General features: G+C 40.0%; 1 protein-coding gene across 2 annotated transcripts in view; it reads right to left on the minus strand.

The window, feature by feature from the left end:
* Nucleotides 1-19251, minus strand: part of LOC140477040 (neural-cadherin) — a 261541-nt gene that overhangs the window by 36529 nt on the left and 205761 nt on the right. For both annotated transcript variants that reach the window (XM_072570203.1, XM_072570202.1), the window contains exons 23-27: nucleotides 17209-17423; nucleotides 15444-15571; nucleotides 14064-14191; nucleotides 11337-11460; nucleotides 4956-5136 (exon numbers count right to left, since the gene is read on the minus strand). In XM_072570203.1, coding sequence (XP_072426304.1) covers nucleotides 4956-5136; nucleotides 11337-11460; nucleotides 14064-14191; nucleotides 15444-15571; nucleotides 17209-17423 — 776 coding nt within the window. The remainder of the gene's footprint in view (nucleotides 1-4955; nucleotides 5137-11336; nucleotides 11461-14063; nucleotides 14192-15443; nucleotides 15572-17208; nucleotides 17424-19251) is intronic.

Raw genomic sequence — 19251 nt, forward strand, 5'->3', positions numbered from 1 at the left:
ATAATCTACTACTTTTGGAAACAGAATAAACTATTAAATAGATTTAGTCATGGCTGTTTATTACAATTTTACAACTGTTCTTTGAGGCATTTTCTTGCTTATTTTGATATCCTGTAATTACAAAGCCAAACAAAATCTTTTTATTAAGAGCTTCCATCTTATTGAGGAACATTCATATCAATCCAAATTCAACAATCTGCTCTGAAAATTCTGCTCAAATTCTAACAGCTGTGACAAATTCCACTACTGCAGCTGAGACGACCACAACAATCAACAACATTCTCAACAAAAAGTAAATTCACACTATCTCTCAGATGTAATGGATCCTTTGGAATATTCCAGGATGTAGTTCCAGATCTGCATCACTTATAAAATCTAAACAGTTCTTCCTTGGGTCAGATGGTAAATGTGCACCAGTTGAAATCTGTCCATTGGTTTTTGAGACATATTTTTTACATACTAACAAACAGGATGACAGCAAATCATTCACTTGAGTGAGGTAACAGAGGGCTGTTGATGCTTATGACAATGTCCCACTCAATGCCATGGAAAAATCGACAAAAGGAAGAAATCCAGATAAAGCAAATACAGTTTGACATTTATTCTTCCACTGTTTTATCTTCTGAGCAGCTCACATCAGCTTAGATGGTGGTCAAAAAATGGGATATTATAGTCACTGTAATCAATTTGCAGTGTATCCAAGTTTCCACTCATTAAAATTGATGACAGCATTTTCAGGTTTAAAATTGGAGGAGGTAATATAGTGATGCAAAGATGGCTTACTCCAGGGTTCCTCCTCTCTACATGGGAAGGCAGCTGGCCTCCTCTTACCAATTATTAGAGTCATAGAGATGTACAGCATGGAAACAGACCCTTCGGTCCAACCCATCCATGCCGATCAGATATCCCAACCCAATCTAGTCCGACCTGCAAGCACCCGGCCCATATCCCTCCAAACACTTCCTATTCATATACCCATCCAAATGCCTCTTAAATGTTGCAATTATACCAGCCTCCACCACATCATCTGGCAGCTCATTCCAGACACGTACCACCCTCTGTGTGAAAAAGTTGCCCCTTAGGTCTCTTTTATATCTTTCCCCTCTAACCCTAAACCTTCTGGACTCTCCGATCCCAAGGAAAAGACTTTGTCTATTTATCCTATCCATGCCCCTCATAATTTTGCAAACGTCTATAAAGTCACCCCTCAGCCTCCAACGCTCCAGGGAAAACAGCCCCAGCCTGTTCAGCCTCTCCCTGTAGCTCAGATCCTCCAACCCTGGCAACATCCTTGTAATTCTTTTCTAAACCCTTTCAAGTTTCACAAGGGTGAATGCAATCAGTTTAAGATTACAAAGCAGGAGGGAGATCATTAACATCAGTCCACTCTGTTACCATAGTAAGGCCATTTCAGTTTATATGGAAGTTTCTCCTTAGATATTAGAAAATTGAACATTCTTCAAACTCCTCAACACCACTTCCAGCAATGATGTCAGGCATTCCATGTATTTACCTAAGCCTGCACAGTTGTATTGCAACTAAGCACAAATCACTGAAATATATTACTCAATGTACGTAAGACCTATCATATGCACCTGAGTAAGAGTGGGGACTAGCAACACCACATTGTACAGGATTGTTATGGGTGGCCAGGGATCATTTAAAAGTGAAAGAGTACCACCAGCGATGTGAAAATATATTATATCTTTCAATTCTTATAACATTGCTGGTAATATGGTCTATATAACACAAACTAATATTGAAGATGTTAATATCCACATCTGCATCCACAAACCTCAGTCCACCATCACCACTCCCTGCTGTGTCACTTCCTAAGTCTCACTGAAAATAGAACTAAATTAATACTAATTCTCTTGTTCCCCAGCCAAGTTCAGAAATGAAGGTCTAGAACAAGGCAATGACACATTGAGCTGAAGCTGCACTGTAATTGCAGTTGACAGGAAAATTTGTCCCATTCTTCACTTCTCAATAACACAGTTGTCTTCATTCCTATTTCTTCTACAAATGATTCTGACATCAAATATGTAATTTCAGGTTTTTCCACTTGATGGCAGTGTTAATACAAAGCAGTATAAAATCTGCTGTTACTCTGCACATCTCCTCCAAAGGTAAGATTGTCGTCTTTCTCAATCTGATACTTCAGAGATAGGAGTTATATTTGATCTCAATTTTGCTTTACTGTTCTGGGATGATAAGCAAGAATTGGGACACATCAAACAATCTAATGCTGTATCCTTGCCCCAACATCAATTTCCTCCTCTTTTCACCAGGGTGGTCTCTGACTCTTGTTTTTCCTGTTTGTGGTAAGAAAGTGCCTGTGAGGAGGCAGGTCCTTGTGGGTTGCAGCATTTCCCTGCAAACTTGCAATGTCTCCACAAACCCTCAGAACTGTGAGAAACAAAAATGGCAGTAAAAGGTGCTGGATGAGTGGGCAATTGGTCTCCAAGTTGCCACACAAAAAGGAAGAAACAAAAAAAAACAAATTTTAAAAAAGGCTTGCATTTACATAGCACCATGAGTAACCGCAGACATCGTAAAGGAGTTTGCAGGTAATGGCATACCTATTGAAGTATAGTTCCTGTTCTAATTTAGGAAATGCAACATTTAATCTGAATACCGAAAACTCCCACAAACAGCAAATGACCTGATTTTTTTTAAAATGAAGTTGGGTTTGAATAGAATAGAAAAGCCTTTATTGTCACATGCACTCAATGAGTGCAGTGAAAACCTTGTAATGTTGCCTGTCGCACCATCTTGGGTACAGTGTGCCTAGGTACAGATACTTTAAGTGTTGTTACAGACTAAAAGAAACTACAGGTAAGCATGGGAATAAAATTTAAAAGTCCAGAAAGATAATAAAAGTGTCTATAAAGTGCTTATGATTGAGAAATTCTCATTCTTGAGGTTTAAATATTGGCCAGCAGACTGGGATAATTCGTCTGGAGGGGACAAACTACTACGTTTTTATTAAGCATCGATATCAGTTATGGCCTCATTGTTCAAGGAGCTGAAAATGTGTTGCTGGAAAAGCGCAGCAGGTCAGGCAGCATCCAAGGAGTAGGAGAATCGATGTTTCGGGCATGAGCCCTTCTTCAGGAAGCCCTTCCTGAAGAAAGGCTCATGCCTGAAATGTCGATTCTCCTGTTCCTTGGATGCTGCCTGACCTGCTGTGCTTTTCCAGCAACACATTTTCAGCTCTGATCTCCAGCATCTGCAGTCCTCACTTTCTCCTCATTGGTCAAGGAATCTGATTCTTGTTTGGAGGCTTGTGTGAAAGTGGTACAGTGGTTCCTGGTCACAGATTTGCTGTTTCTCTCCCTTTCCTTCCTCTGTTAGAACCAGAAGTGAACAGATACGAGGCAAATTTGGAGTTCGGGTTTGGGATTATTCCAAACTTTCATGTTCAACCCAACAAAAACCTGCCTGTTTTTGGAGGTTCTAAGTATCCACTGAGTCAAAGCTCCAACACCTTGCGTAGCGCGACAGTAAGGAAAGCATCAATCAAACTATTTTGCAACAAGAGCTCCTTGAATTTGTGGTTTGCCCAATCAAACAAATAGGCAAAAGTGAGGACTGCAGATGTCGGAGATCAGAATCTAGATTAGAGTGGTGCCGGAAAAGCACAGCAGGTCAGGCAGCATCCAAGGAGCAGGAAAATCAACATTTCGGGCAAAAGCCCTTCATCAGGACTGAAGACAGGGAGCCTCCAGGGTGGAGAGAAAAATGGGAGGGGGTGGGGCTGGGGAGAAGGTAGCAAAGAGTACAATAGGTGGATGGAGGCTGGGATGAAGGTGATAGGTCAGAGAGGAGGGTGGAGCGGATAGGTGGGAAGGAAGATTGGCAAGTAGGAAAGGTCATGAGGATGGTGCTGAGCTGGAAGGTTGGAACTGGGGTAAGGTGGGGGGAGGGGAAACTGGTGAAGTCCACATTGATGCCATGGGGTTGAAGTGTTCCGAGGCGGAAGATGAGACGTTCTTCCTCCAGGCGTCTGGTGGTGAGAGAGTGGCGGTGGAGGAGTCCCAGGACCTGCATGTCTTTGGCAGAGTGAGAGGGGGAGTTGAAATGTTGGACCACTGGGCGGTGGGGTTGATTGGTGCGGGTGTCTCGGAGATGTTCCCTAAAGCGCTCTGCTAGGAGGCGTCCAGTCTCCCCAGTGTGGAGGAGACCGCATCGGGAGCAACATACAATAAATGACATTGATGGATGTGCAGGTGAAACTTTGATGGATGTGGAAGGCTCCTTTGGGGCCTTGAATGAAGGTGAGGGGGGAGGTTTGGGTGCAGGTTTTGCAATTCCTACAGTGGCAGGGGAGGGTGCCAGGAAGGGAGGGTGGGTTGTTGGGGGGCGTGGACCTGACCAGGTAGGCACAGAGAGAACAGTCTTTGCGGAAAGGGGTGGGGAGGGAAATATATCCCTGGTGGTGGGGTCCGTTTGGAGGTGGCGGAAATGTCGGCGGATGATACGGTTTATGCGAAGGTTGGTAGGGTGGAAGGTGAGCACCAGGGGGGTTCTGTCCTAATACGCACATGACCATAATGAATAACTTGATGCTACTAAAACTGCATGGTAATGTTTGGTTTTGCATCAAATGTCTCTGATGCTCAGCCATTGCACCATTATAAAGCTTTTCACATAATATTTTAATATGCAGTGCATGGGGAAAATGTAGCATTATTGAAAAAGCATTTTACTTATTTTCTCTCACTCCAAATGTCCATCTGCACTCAGTTGGATCAGCCATCATCCAACTGAATACCAGAGAAGGCTCAAGAGGCTGAAAGGCCTCCTCATGTTCCTATTTCTTATGGTATTATGGAAAAGTGGGTAATTAGTTTCAGAAGAAATTATTGAAGCAAAAGAAACTGGCAAAAGGAAAAATATTTTGTGAACAGAGGTTTGGCAATCAATCGTGATATTCCAAGATCTGTCATTACCTTTGTCACATTTATATCCGGTATAGCCTGGTTTACAGTCACAGCTGAAGGAACCCCATTCTCCTAAACACTTGCCATGAATACCACAAGAGTATGTCCCAGCACTACGGCAAACTCCATCCGTCACTGCACAGCCTGGGGTACTGTTTAGGAATTCTGCAGGATTTGCCAGGTCATACACCTAACACCAGAGAGAAATGAGCAGTTTAGGAGACACGTATAAAACTTGAAAATTATTGTAGCAACATATAAATGAAAATTTTTCAAGTTACTGTTTAGGGTATAAACTAAATTACAAAAACTTAAATAAATGACACAACATGCATTAATAGATAATGATCAGAAGTGGACATTTCATGCAAGGCATTTAGAATTTTGAGAATATTAACAAAGTTTTTTTTCTTTTTTTATATAAATTATATTTTCCTCTTATCCCTCTTGTAATTCCTCCATTCAGCCTAAGGCTAGGGATGTGATTGTTGCCAGGTCTGTGCTGATGCTATCTTGGAATTGTCCATGAGGAAGTGATTGAGATCAGCAACTTCCAATTAATAACAAAATACTCTTAAATACAGAGCACTATTTGTTGTGTGGTCAACTGTAGATGAGTTTGGCTATATGCTCAAACCCTCCTGCAGCTTGACTCTGTTGCAGAACTGATACCCATATCACATGAATGAATAAAATAAATCACCTCTTGTCACTCCCACTGATATTAAAGGGGCTAGCAATATGTGGGTAAAGTGTGCATTTGAGCAATTTTGCACAGTAGGAATTAATTGGTAGTAAGTTAGCACACACGACATTCAGCGCTGAAGATCAAACACATCTGCTGCTGGAAGAAAGGACTTGTTTGTGTGTTGGCTGTTTTGAGTTTATGTACTGGAGTTAATTTAGCCAATCAGTGATCAATACATGGAGGGTACTGAATTGCAATGGGAATAAATATTACTCACAAACCACTAATAAAGGAACAAAGAGGAGAAAGTGAGGACTGCAGATGCTGGAGATCAGAGCTGAAAATGTGTTGCTGGAAAAGTGCAGCAGGTCAGGCAGCATCCAAGGGGCTCTTGCCCGAAACGTCGATTCTCCTGCTCCTTGGATGCTGCCTGACCTGCTGCGCTTTTCCAGCAACTCATTTTCAGCACTAATAAAGGAACAACCTTACTCAGACTGTTCATGTGGGAAATGGGCAAGGTTAAAGCAGGAAAGCAAGTAAGCAGAAAGTACAAATTATTAACCAGACACATATTCCCTTCTCATTCCTTGTCAGCATTTCGCAGGGATTGTTCCTTCTAGGACACCTGGTCCACCGATCCTCCACTCCTAACACCCTCCAACACCTCCCACAGCACCTTCTCATGCAGTCACAGAATGTGCAACATCTGCCTGTTTACTTGCTCTCTCCTCACTAGCCAAGGCCCTAGATATACGTTCCTACAATTTACTTGCACTTTGCTCAATCTCGTCTACTGTATTTGCTGCTCACAGTGTGTCTCTTCTCCAGTGTGGATGCAAAATACAAACTTGGTGACGGCTTTCTGGAATACGTATGTTCTGTCTTCAAACATAATCTCAAGCTTCCAGTTACCTGCTGCTTCAACACAAAACCATACTTTCTACCAACATTTCTGTCTCAGGCCTTCTGCAGTATTTCAGTGAGATTCAGCATAAGCTGCAAAAACAGCATTTCATTTACTACTTAGGAGCTTGCAGCTTTCAGGACTGATATCGTGTTCAATAATCTTAGGACCTGAACACCTTGCTTCCATGTTCTTTACCCAACCCCACTGCCTCAGCACTGTTATGACAGGCTGCTTTCAGCACAGCCAACTCATTTTGACCTATTCATGGTTTCCATTATCAGTTTTTCTTTTTCCCTGGCTTACTATCTATCCCTTTGTCTGCCTAAATATCTCTCTCTTTCACGCTCTCTCTCTGAGTTCTGTCTGCACGTATTTTGTTCTTCCTAACCCCCACTGGATCCCCCACCCCCTGTCTTCAGTATATATACCACCTCGTCCTAGCCAGTAACAAAAGGGTGACTGGACGCAAAACATTAACTTTGCTTTGTCTCCACAGGTGCTGCCAGACCTGCTGAGTTTCTCCAGCAATTTCCGTTTTCCTATAAATGATTAAATTGCCTTAATATAAATGAAGCACAAACTTTCTTTGTGACCGAAGTGAAAAGTCAGAATCCATAGTTAAGTGTCTGTTTACAGAGTGTGGATGTCAATGGCTAGGCCAGCATTTATTGCCCATTGTAATATATCAGGCTCTTGAGAACCTGGTGAGGAGCTGCCTTCTTGAACCACTGCAGTTCACCTTGTGTAGGTACACTTACAAGGTTATAGAGGGAGTTCTAGGAATTTCACCTGCCAATAGTTAAGGATATAATTCTAAATCAGGATAGCTTGGGGAAGAACTTACCTCCCCTTATGTGTTCCTCCCTTTATCCTTAAAGGTGGTAGAGTTTGTGGGAGGTGCTGTCAAAAGAGCCTTGGTAATTTATTGTATTGCAATATGGTCATAGCCCTGTGTTGTAGCTTCACCTCATTTTTATGTAAGTCTGATGCAGTTTCTGATATATACAGCTGAACTCATCAATGAAACAGGGTTGACATCCCAGCTTGATGGTAATGGTAGAGTATGGGGTATACCAGGTCATGAAGTTACAAATGGTTGAGTGTCATTCTGCTGCTGCCAATGACCCATAGAATCTAGGATGCGCTGATATAAGGCGCTAGGTTTTATCAAATTTGGTCCATTTAGCCACACAGAATGATGTAGGGTAGCCTCATGGTAATGACAAGACTTTGACTCCACAATGACTGTCTGGTGGTAACTCTTATTTATACTGTCATGGACATATTCATCTGCAGTAGGCAGTTTAGCGAGATTGATTTAAGTTTTTCCCTTTTCTTGGTTTCTTCAGAGACCCAATATAGGTACATAGGACAAGAGAATCAGAAGTACGCCATTGATGTAGGCATTCTATTGATTTTGCTCCACTATTCAATTAGACCATTGCCCGTACTCCGTCCAAATGTCTTGATGTCATTAGTTTCCAGACATCTAGCGATTTCTATCCTGAACATGCTCAATGATTGAATATGAGTTTCAAGCACTGTGGGATAGTGAATTCCAAACATTCACCACACTCTGGGTGAAGAAATCCCTCCTCACACCAGTCTTCAATGCCCAACCCTTCTCCGAACATTACAGCCCCTCGTATTAGAATCAACATCTTATGTACACCCTTTCTGTAATGCCCTATAAGAATTTTCTAGGTTTCAGTAAGGTCAGCCCTCATACGTCAAATTTCTAGGGAATACTGACCCAGTCTCCTTAATCTCATCACATAAAACAATTCCAACATCTCAGTGATTAATCTGATGAACCTCTGTCACACTTCAAATATAAGTAGTAATCCTTAGCTAAGGGGATCTAAATTATAAACAATACTCCAACTCTAGACTCATCAAGGCTCTGTACAATTGCAGTAAGACATCTTTCCTCCTGCACTCAAATCTCTTTGTGATGATGGTCAATATACCATTGGACTTCCTAATTGCTTGCTGCATCTGCTAACTTTAAGTGACTCATGAATGAGGACACCCAGGTCCCCTTTGGACTTCAGCGCTTTCTAATGAAATATTCTGCTTTGTCTGTTTTTTTTAACCAATGGTATTAATTTTATGTTTTTTCACTTTATATTTCATTGCCATGCTCGATCCCATTCACTTTGCTTGTCCAAATCTTCACAAAAACCTCCCTGCATCCTCTTCACAACTGATGTCGTCAGCAAATTTGGAAATATTTCAGCTGGTGCCTACATCCAAATCATTTATAAATATTGTGAGCATGTGGAGACATGGTTCTTATTCTTCTACCATCCTGCTCATAACAACCTGCCATCCTGAGAATGATCTGTTTATTCCTACTCTCTGCTTTCTGTCTATGAACCAATCACAATTCACAATGGTATATTTCTCCCAGTTCCATGAACTTTAATTTTATTTACTAACCTCCTGCATGTGACCTCATTAAAGGGCTTCTAAAAATACAACTACAGCAAATCCATTACAATGATGTAAGTGATATCCTCAACAAATTCTAATAAGATTGTCAAATATGACTTCTCCATCATAAATCCACAACTCTTCATTTTAAAAAAAAATTTCTAAATGTACAGTTACCACATTATTATAGATTCTACAATGTTCCCTCCTATTGACATCGAACTACCATGTCTGTAGTTCTCAATTCAAACTCTTCATCAATTCTTAACTAGTGGGGTTACATGTTACTTTCCAATCTAGTAATTATATCCTTCAGGACTCAGTCAACCTGGTCATTAGTGTTCTGTCAAACCACTCTTAAGCATTGTATTTTGAAGTCCCCCAACCACAGTACATTCTGTGCCCTTGCCACCCTCAGCTCTTTCTCTAAGTGATGTTCAATATAGAGGAGCAGGGATTCATCAGGCAAGGGAAGTGCAGTAGGTGGTAATCAGCAGGATGTCTGACCTGATGATTTCATGGTGTCTGGAGTCAATATTGAGAAGTTAATGCAATTCCCTCCCAATGTATACCAATGCGCTGCCTAATTAGGTAGGTCCATTCTACTGATGAGACAGGACACACTAGAGATGGTGATGTCTGTAAAGTATCTTTCTATTGAACATGACTATGTCAAGCTGTTTTTGCCTAGTCTGTGGGACAGCTTTCTTATTCTTTGGCACAAGCCCCTAAATGTTAGTAGGGAGAACCTTGCATGGTCGACAAAGGTTGTAATTGGTTTGGTAATTGTCCTTTTTGGTGCCTAAGTTGATGCCTGGTGGTCCATTTGGTTTCATTTCTGTCTTTAGCCTTGTAGCAGATTGATACAGCTGAGTGACTTGTGGGACCATTTCAGAAGCCAGCTAAGAGTCAACCACATTGTTTTGGATCAGGAATCACATGCAGGCAGATCAGGTAAGGATAGCAGATTTCCTTTTCTGATGGGCCTTTAAGGTAGTCAACAAAAACTACACTGTTGTCATTAAGTTCGCCTTTGATTCCATATTTTACAGAACTCAAATTTCATTATCTGCCATGATGAAATTTGAATCTATGTCATCAGTGCCTTTTCAGATCCAAGCCAATCATTAAGACAGAAACCAAGCTACATTTCTTTGTCAATAGAGTTTATTAACTACTCAGTTTGACAGCTCCATCCACACACCAGTTCCATTTATTTCCTCTTTATATCTATGCAAAAAAAGGTATCTATTAACCCGATCACATGATTAACTATTTCTGAGCATCTGGACCATTAGCTTGGGGCTCTGGGTTGGTGATCCAGTGACTTTACCACCATGCTACAACCTCTCCTAGAGTTGCCCATGTAGGTCACAAAATCACAACAACTATTCACAGCAGATATTATGTAGAATCATGGACTCATAAAGCATGGAAACAGAGTCTCCAGTCCAACTAGTCCATGTTGACCAAGTTTCCCAAACTAACATAGTCCCACTTGCCCGTGTTTGGCCCATATTCCTCTAAATCTTTACAATAGACTGGCAGAAAACTAGCAATCCAGATACATGAACACTAACTAGCAGCAAAACAGCATGACCAACTTTCCCTCATCTCAATACACGCAGTCAAGGATGTTCATCAATTTCACTGGAATAATATAACCATCCTGGGACAAGCTAACCGGAGAAATGCACAGCAATTCCTTGAGGCTTGGTTTTCAACCTGGAATGCCATCAACAAGCATGTAGAAATAGATTCCATATACAAACCACTGCAGAGAAAAGCTGGAAATGACAACATTCATCTTAACAAATCATACAAATATCACGTGGAGTAGAACAACAATGCTTCACAGGAGTTGCACTGATGATGTCACCGAGCATGGTGACAAAACACCTGCATGACAACCCACCAGCTCAGCGAGCAAACCAACAATGCAGCTTTCCTATTTACGTTTCTGTCCAAATGTCTTTTAAATGTAACTGTGCCTGCATCCACCACTTCCCCTGGCAGTTCATTCTATATGTGAACCACTCTCTGTGTAAAAACGTTGCCTGTCAGATCCCTTTTAAATCTTTTTCCTCTCACCTTAAAAATATACCCTCTAGTATTGAACTCCCCTATCCTAAAGAAAAGACCTTTGCTGTTCACTTTATCAATGCCCCTCATGATTTTTTATAAATCTCGATAAAAAGGTCACTCTTCAACCTCCTATGCTTCAGTGAAAAAAATTCCAACCGATCCAGCCACTCTTTCAACCTCAAATCCTCCAATCTCAGCCACATCCTTGTAAATCTTTTCAGAACTCTTTCTAAATTAATAATATCCTTCCTATAGCAGTGCAACCGGAACTTACCTTACTATCAACAATTAAATTTCTTATACATCCAATGAACCCAGTGAAAGCTCGTTGATCATTGCGGTTTGATAGTGACTCTTTGATTCCACCCAACTGAAGGGGTTGGTAAACGTTTAGAAATCTGTCAGAGAAGAAAAGACAGCTCAGGTAGGTTTCTCAGCAAATCCAAATGACATGTTACTAAAGTAGAAATGTTAAAACAAACCAAGACATTTCTGGAGGCTACAGGGTTAGCTTTACAACAAAAAGGTGCCGCATTAAAATAAACCTTGTCCAGGCAATGCCTTCCTTGACAATTTAAAAATAAATTATTGTTTAAACATTGTCCTGAAGATGGCATACACATTCAACTATTCTCCTTTATGGTAGTGCCACCATATTACTGATGTGAATAATTCTATGGAAAAATTCTTGACTTTTAGGATCAGATCATAAGGGTAACATAAGGATCATAAGGGCACAAACATGTGTATTGACCAAACTGGGTGAGAATTGAGGCTGCTGATAGTTTTGTGTTAAAATTGCACGGTCATCTCATTTACATTTCACTCCCAGTTGACAGATACAACATTTGTACAACATCAGGGTAAGTCACTGCAGGGGGAATGAAAAAGTATTGCTGACAGATTTAAATCATGAAGCAGCATAAAGTGATAGGAGCCTTCTTGAAGGCACAGCAGGTAAGTCGTTTGTGCTGTGCAGTTTTGTAACCCAACTTTTGACATCTTTGTTTCCTAACTCTGGAAACCCATGCATTGATGACTCTTTTGCTAATGGTACTTACAGAATAAAATTGGAAGTAGCTTTGATTTTGCTGGTCACAGCTATGACTGTTTTATTAGTTTATCATGTCTGCAGAACATTGTGTACATAGAGATGGAATGCATTCATAACTCCTGAAAGCTATTGAATGCAGAGCATCCCACTCAGTTTATTGTGATCAATGTACAAGATCATGATGTCTTATTACTCATTATAAGACAGTAACAATATGTTGGTCGCATAAGAACTTTGACACTACTTCACTCTCCTTTACTCTAGCATTTTCTATTCTTACTTCTTTCTTCCATTAAGAAACGTTTATAAATCACTGGGTCAGCTGCAAATGGAAGTGGTGTGTCCAACTCTTTCAGCAAGGCTGTCAAAACATTGCCGAAATGTGCTCGAATGGTACCAGGGATGGACTTAAGTTAGTGCTACATTCCTCAGAGCAGAAAGATAACTGGAATAGCTTAACAATACGATGGGTACAATAGCAATAAGCAGCTGAGGTCTTGATCATCAAACGCTCTTCAGCATCTACGAGATTCAAGTTGTGTGCTGAATAGTCATCGATCACAAGACTGGATGCTGAAACCACACTCTTTTATGATTAAATGACAAAATTACATAGGCAGTAATTTCATTTATAGAAGGTGGGTCAAATACAGGACAGTCATCATGGATTTGTTTAGGGAACAAATGGTGAACTTGATTGTTTTTTTTAGGATGTAACAAGGAGGGGTGATGAGGGTAGCACGTATGATGTAATCAACATGTGATTTTAGAGTGGCTTTGGACAAAATTGCATGTTGAAGATTGATCAGAAAAGTAAAAGCCCATGCCACTCAATGGAAAGTAGCAAGTGAATGCAAAATCAATTCAGTGGCAGGAAGTAAAGAATAATAGTCGATAGGTGTTTTGTGAATGGGAAATTGTTTCCAGCTGGGTTTCACAAGGCTCAGGATCAGATTTCTTACTTTTCATGATGCATTTCAAAGTTTTAAGTTTAAATGTAAGAAGTATGATTGAGGTGTTTACAGTTGATACAAAAAATGATACTGTAGATGTTAGTGAAGAATAAAGCTGTAGACTGTAGGAAGATATTAATGGATGAGACAGGGCACAAATACAGTTCAATTTGAAGAAGTGTTCAGTTATCAATTTGGGAACGATAAACAAGGGAATAGATTTTATAAAGTATAAAATAACACAGAGGAACAGAGAGACTTTGGAGGATTTGTCCACCCACAGACTTGCAAAAGTAGCAGGACAGATGAACAAGGAAGTTAAGAAGGCACACATGTTAGCTTTATTGGTCAAAATGCACAACAGAAGAACACAGAGGTTATACGAGAACTGTATAAGACACTAATTGGACTGCAGCTAGAGTACTGTGTACAGTTCTGGTAGGCCCACCATAGAAAGGATATGATCACATTAGAGAATATTTGACACAGATTCATAAGGGTGTTGCCTAGGCTCTGACTATTTTCACAGAATCACAGTACAGCACAAAAGGAGGCCATTCAGCCTATCGTGCTTGCTCCAGGTCAATAAATGAGCATCATTACTTATTGCTTATCACCTGTATTTTCCTCATACCCTCTCACATTATATTTATTCATCTAATGTTCTTTCCAATGCTTCAGTCGAACCTGTCTCCACCACACATACAGACAGTGCATTGCAGTTTCTTTAGAACAGAAGAGACTGAGGGAAGATTTAATTTTATGAGGGGTCTAAATAGAGAAACGCTTATCCATAAATAAAGACATTTGGAAAAATTCTAACAGAGAATTCTAACAAGAGAATGGAGGATAGAGTGTCTCTCTGACATTTCATTATGCACTGTATCATAGGTAACAATGATTGAACATAAAATTCTGGAAGCTAGTATCCTAGAATGTTCACTAATTTAACAAAATTATTATTAGATTACAAAATATGTGATCACATTTTTACCTTGCTTCTCCAGGAGTTTCTTCTGAAATTTCACAGACATTACGGTCCATTTCTGACAATCCTTTGCCAGTGCCTTCCTTCTCATTCACAGCAGCACCAGTGCAATGGTCAAGGATCATTTTCACTTTCTATAACAGCACCACAATTAAGGTTTATTTGAATAATGTGGTATTATACAACACATGGTCTTTTATGGGAACAATTTCATCCCTGGTAATGAATAATCATGGAATGATAAAGTCATATACGCATCCAAAATAGCTATGTCTGGTGTGAACAGCATCTCTAGGTGGTGCAAAGTGCACATATATACTCTGACATGACCTAATGTTATAGGAAATGATGAAAGGAAATGGTGCTGTTGGAAGCATCAATAATGGAATTCAGGACTTGGAGATTTGAATCATTCCAATCCCACATTGAGGATGAGTGCTAGGGGCCAGAGAGAAGTCAGGAGGAGTTAACCAGCACAGCAGCAACCCCAGCCCCTGGGCACAGCATCCAGCCTGCAGGAAGGCCCCTCCCTCTGATGATCAGCAAGGCAGTGGTGGCTGAAGGATGTTGGGTAGCAGCTGGAGAGGACCAGATGGCGGTGGTGGTTGGACAGAACAGATGTGATGGCCATCTTCAGGCACAGCTGAGCATATGCTTGTGCTGATGTCACTACACAGGAACATGATGACATCAATGGTGCAGGCACATATGCTTCCCGCAGCATCACAGTGAGCTTACATCATGGATCATGCATGGTGGTTATTTTGGCGTTAATCACTCTGACTCAAAATACCCAAGACCTGTTCTAAAGATCAAGGAGCAAAAGGAGGAATATTTATTTATTTTATTACAGTTTTTTTAAAATCACACATTATTAGAAGTCAAGTAGCATGCCTTTAATGGCATAATGCTGTCCACATTAGATAAATATATGACTAAAATCAATCACTTAAGTTTACACTAACAACATTAATGGATTAACAGAATAAATCTAAGGAAAAGCATGACCCCCTCGATACATTCTGCAAGGAAAATGAGAAATGGTTAACAAAAATACAGAAACAAGTGGAATTGTGATTACTGGCAAAGAGACAAACAGCAAAATAAGCATAGAAGTACAAGTGAAACCAAACGGTCAAAACTGAAGGGCAGTCAGAGAGGTGATGAAAAGTAAACAAAAAGGTGAAGTTGTTAAACTGAAGATATGTTCAAAATAGTAAGATTTAATTAATCTGAACAATTAATTCAGGCCCAGCTGTGTAGCTATAATTCCATAAATACATATGTGTTTAAGCAAGACATGCCTATAAGTGGATAATATTTATAGAATCAGTTAATTCCCAAGCAAGTTCTCCCGCTGAACATTCCTTTACAATCACTACATACCTTTCCATCACTCACTACATCCAGCCTGTGCCAGTGCCGATCAGCAACAAAGATACCTGGTGGAAGTTGGAGATGGAGAGATCCTGAACCATGGCTAATGTTGAGTGACGGAATTCCATTCCTAAGCTCTGTAAAGAAAATGTGGTGAATTAAAACTTAAGTGACCGTGTATTATAAAAATTCAGATTGGGAAGAGAAAATATTGATTGATCAAAATTGATTGATCAAGTCAAAATGACTGTAGTCAATTCATTTAAAATCTGAGACCAATACTAACGAGTAAATGTGAAAGAAAAATATGAAAAGAGTTCTCCAAAGTATTGAAATATTGCTATTAAATTGCACATTGATATTTTTGTGTTAACTTGACATTTCTTGTTTATTTCAACGATATAACTGTGGAGTATTTGTCAAGTTTATACCCCTGTTTCTTTATCATAACTGGGTGTCCTTTGTGGCATGGAGTCATAGAGTCATAGAGATGTACAGCATGGAAAAAGACTCTTCGGTCCAACCCACCCATGCCAACCAGATATCCCAACCCAATCTAGTCCCACCTGCCAGCATCCGGCCCATATCCTTCCAAACCCTTCCTATTCATATAACCATCCAAATGCCTCTTAAATGTTGCAATTGTACCAGCCTCCATCACTTTCTCTGCCAGCTCATTCCATAAACGTACTACCCTCTGTGTGAAAAAGATGCCCCATAGGTCTCTTTTATATCTTTCCCCTCTCACCTTAAACCTATGTCCTCTAGTTCTGGACCCCCCACCCCAGGGAAAAGACTTTGCCTATTTAGCCTAAACATGCCCCTCATACTTTTGTAAACCTCTATAAGGTCACCCCACAGCTTCCGACGCTCAAGGGAAAACAGCCCCAGCCTGTTCAGCCTCTCCCTATAGCTCAAATCCTCCAACCCTGGCAACATCCTTGTAAATCCTTTCTGAACCTTGTCAAGTTTCACAACATCTTTCCGATAGGAAGGCGACCAGAATTGCACGCAATACTCCAATAGTGGCCCAAACAAGGTCCTGTACAGCCACAACATGACCTCCCAACTCCTGTACGCAATACTCTGACCAATAAAAGAAAGCATACCATACGCCTTCTTCACTATCCTATCTACCTGCGACTCCACTTTCAAGGAGCTATGAACCTGCACTCCAAAGTCTCTTTGTTCAGCAACACTCCCTAGGACCTTACCATTAAATGTATAAGTCCTGCTAAGATTTGCTTTCCCAAAATGCAGCACCTCGCATTTATCTGAATTAAACTCCATCTGCCACTTCTCAGCCCATTTTGGTGTCATCTGCAAACTTACTAACTGTACCTCTTATGCTTGCATCCAAATCATTTATGTAAATGACAAAAGTTGAGGACCCAGCACCGATCCTTGTGGCACTCCACTGGTCACAGGCCCCCAGTCTGAAAAACAACACTCTTCCACCACCCTCTGTCTTCTACCTTTGAGCCATGGAGGATAATAAGATTCAAATTCAGTTATTTGCTGCTGAAATTTGGCAAAGTTGGGGTCCAGTTTTGGCTAAAATGAGACTCATTATTTACAGACCAGGATGAAGCAATAAAAATTTGCTATCCACCACTGTCAAAGTATGCTGACCCATCAGGAGTTGGAACTCATAGGAGTTAGGGGCATAGAAAGAAAATCAGAACAAAAACACATTTTTAAAATCTATCAAGCTAAAGCATAATTAAAAACTCTGCCCTACGTCTGTACTCCTGTGCCTGACATACGTACGTACCTAATGCAATGAAGTCTTCAAGCTCTCCAGAATGTACTGGAGTGAGTGGTCCATTATAAAGAATAAGCCCACTGGCAGTTTCAGTGAGGAACTCGAGTGAAATTAGGCTGTTGAAACAAGGCTTTATGGGAGGAAACCAGGCATAACCATGACTTTTAAATGTGTACTTTGTCTGCTGACATTCTGGCCCATCAAACATTGGAATACATTCACACCTAGCATACAAAAATACAGATTAATAATTTCAGAACTCAAGCAGAAGACAAAATGACATATTGTTGCACTTTATATATGGTGAGAGTTTAGAAATTAGGGAAGTTTGGAAAGGACAAGCTCCCATAGAAATTCACAGTTACAGTAGCGTAAAGCATAATTCCTGAACATGATGTCAATTTGCATCTATCTACTGGGATACAAAATTATACATACTATTCCACCATCAATGCTATGGAATTGGTTTCTGGCTGATCATTACTTTTCTGTTTTATGGTTTGGGCTGCCTTTGTTGCCACTGCAATTGCAGAAGATGCACTCATCACAAATGCAATCCAATGCTTCTAACGTCACTGCTAGCAATGCTGCAGACAGCTTCCTGCATTGAAGAATATGACCATTCATAACATAGAGATATTCTAACAATTGCAGCCACAATAAAGTGTGGGGTGTTTTTGCAAATCTTGGGTTCACAGCTTTTTTGAAGTTCCATTCATAACACTTTGCCAAATATGCTCGCTGCTGCCTGGTCATCCGCTGAGATAGTAGGATGCAGGATTGAGTTATTTTTAACAATTAATCATTTTGATTTGATTAAACAAGTGAGGAAGTAAATTACATTTTTTACTTTAGATAGTTGTAAAAACTTTCTGGAAGGAAGAATAGCCATATTGCTCAGGGTAAAAATAAAGTGATAGGTTTAAGATTTACAGCTCAAGCTAATGTGAACTGAGGCTAACCAATCTGAAAATACTTCGAGGTAAAAGTCTTTTACTCGTAGACATGGCCATATTTTAAATTGGTTTAGTTTTGTAATTTAAAGTAGGTATCAGGCCCATGTATGAGTTTTCCAGACTTATTAATGTTTTAACCTTTTTTGATGAATGGATTTTGTTAATTATGTTATATTTTCTAAGTGTATTCTGTTACCTCAGTTTTAATACACTGGTTTTTTTCCATGTACAGATGTTTATGTAGATCCTGCATAGATTCTTATGTTGGAGTCACTTGCACTTTTATTAATTTTAGTTACCTTGTTTTCAGTGCCATGGTGAAGTCATGGATTGATAAATGATCCTTTTAATTAAAACATGTTGATACACTTTGGTTTTGAGAACATTCAGTTTGTCAGTTAGAACATTTAGTTTTATATTAAATCACTGGGAGTTTATATTACATACTCACAGGCAGAAACATACATGATGTTGTTGGTGCTATATTATTAAAGATATTAAAAAATTGGCAAGGGGATTCAGGGAAATTGTGAGAAAAGATGGAATCTACAAAATGATTATCATGTCAAAGAATGGAACAGGAGACCGTAGGAAGTGATATTACTAAACTGACCATTTTTTTAAAAACAGTTCAGATTTAGGCATACACTGTTAGCCAATGTAAGGTTAATCATGTGCCGCTCCTGCATTGGCAGGCCAGTTAGATGTCAGAGTGTTGCTGATCATGCACAAGGTAGTAATTAGCAAGGGTACATTAGTGGTTTGGTAATCAAAAAAGGGAGACCAAAGACAGAAGGAGAACGTCTGTCAAGAGAGAACCAGAGATGTGTGCCCAGTTGTGAGCTAGTGTTTTAAAGTAGATTGACTGAAAAAACACTGCTGACAGTGTTGAGTATCATTTCCTTTGTTCTTGTTTGATAAACTTCATACATTCTGTAAAAAATGTATTTGTACCTTGTAAATATATTTGTATCTTAGCCTGGTAACTAATTAGGACTAGTAGACCTTTTAAGATGGGCTGTCCTGAACTCAGTATATAATTGTAATTGAGGATGCTTGTGGCACAGTGGTAGCGTCCCTACCTTTGGGCCAAAAG

The sequence above is a fragment of the Chiloscyllium punctatum genome, chromosome 5 (genome assembly GCF_047496795.1).
Source record: "Chiloscyllium punctatum isolate Juve2018m chromosome 5, sChiPun1.3, whole genome shotgun sequence".
Lineage (NCBI taxonomy): Eukaryota > Metazoa > Chordata > Chondrichthyes > Orectolobiformes > Hemiscylliidae > Chiloscyllium > Chiloscyllium punctatum.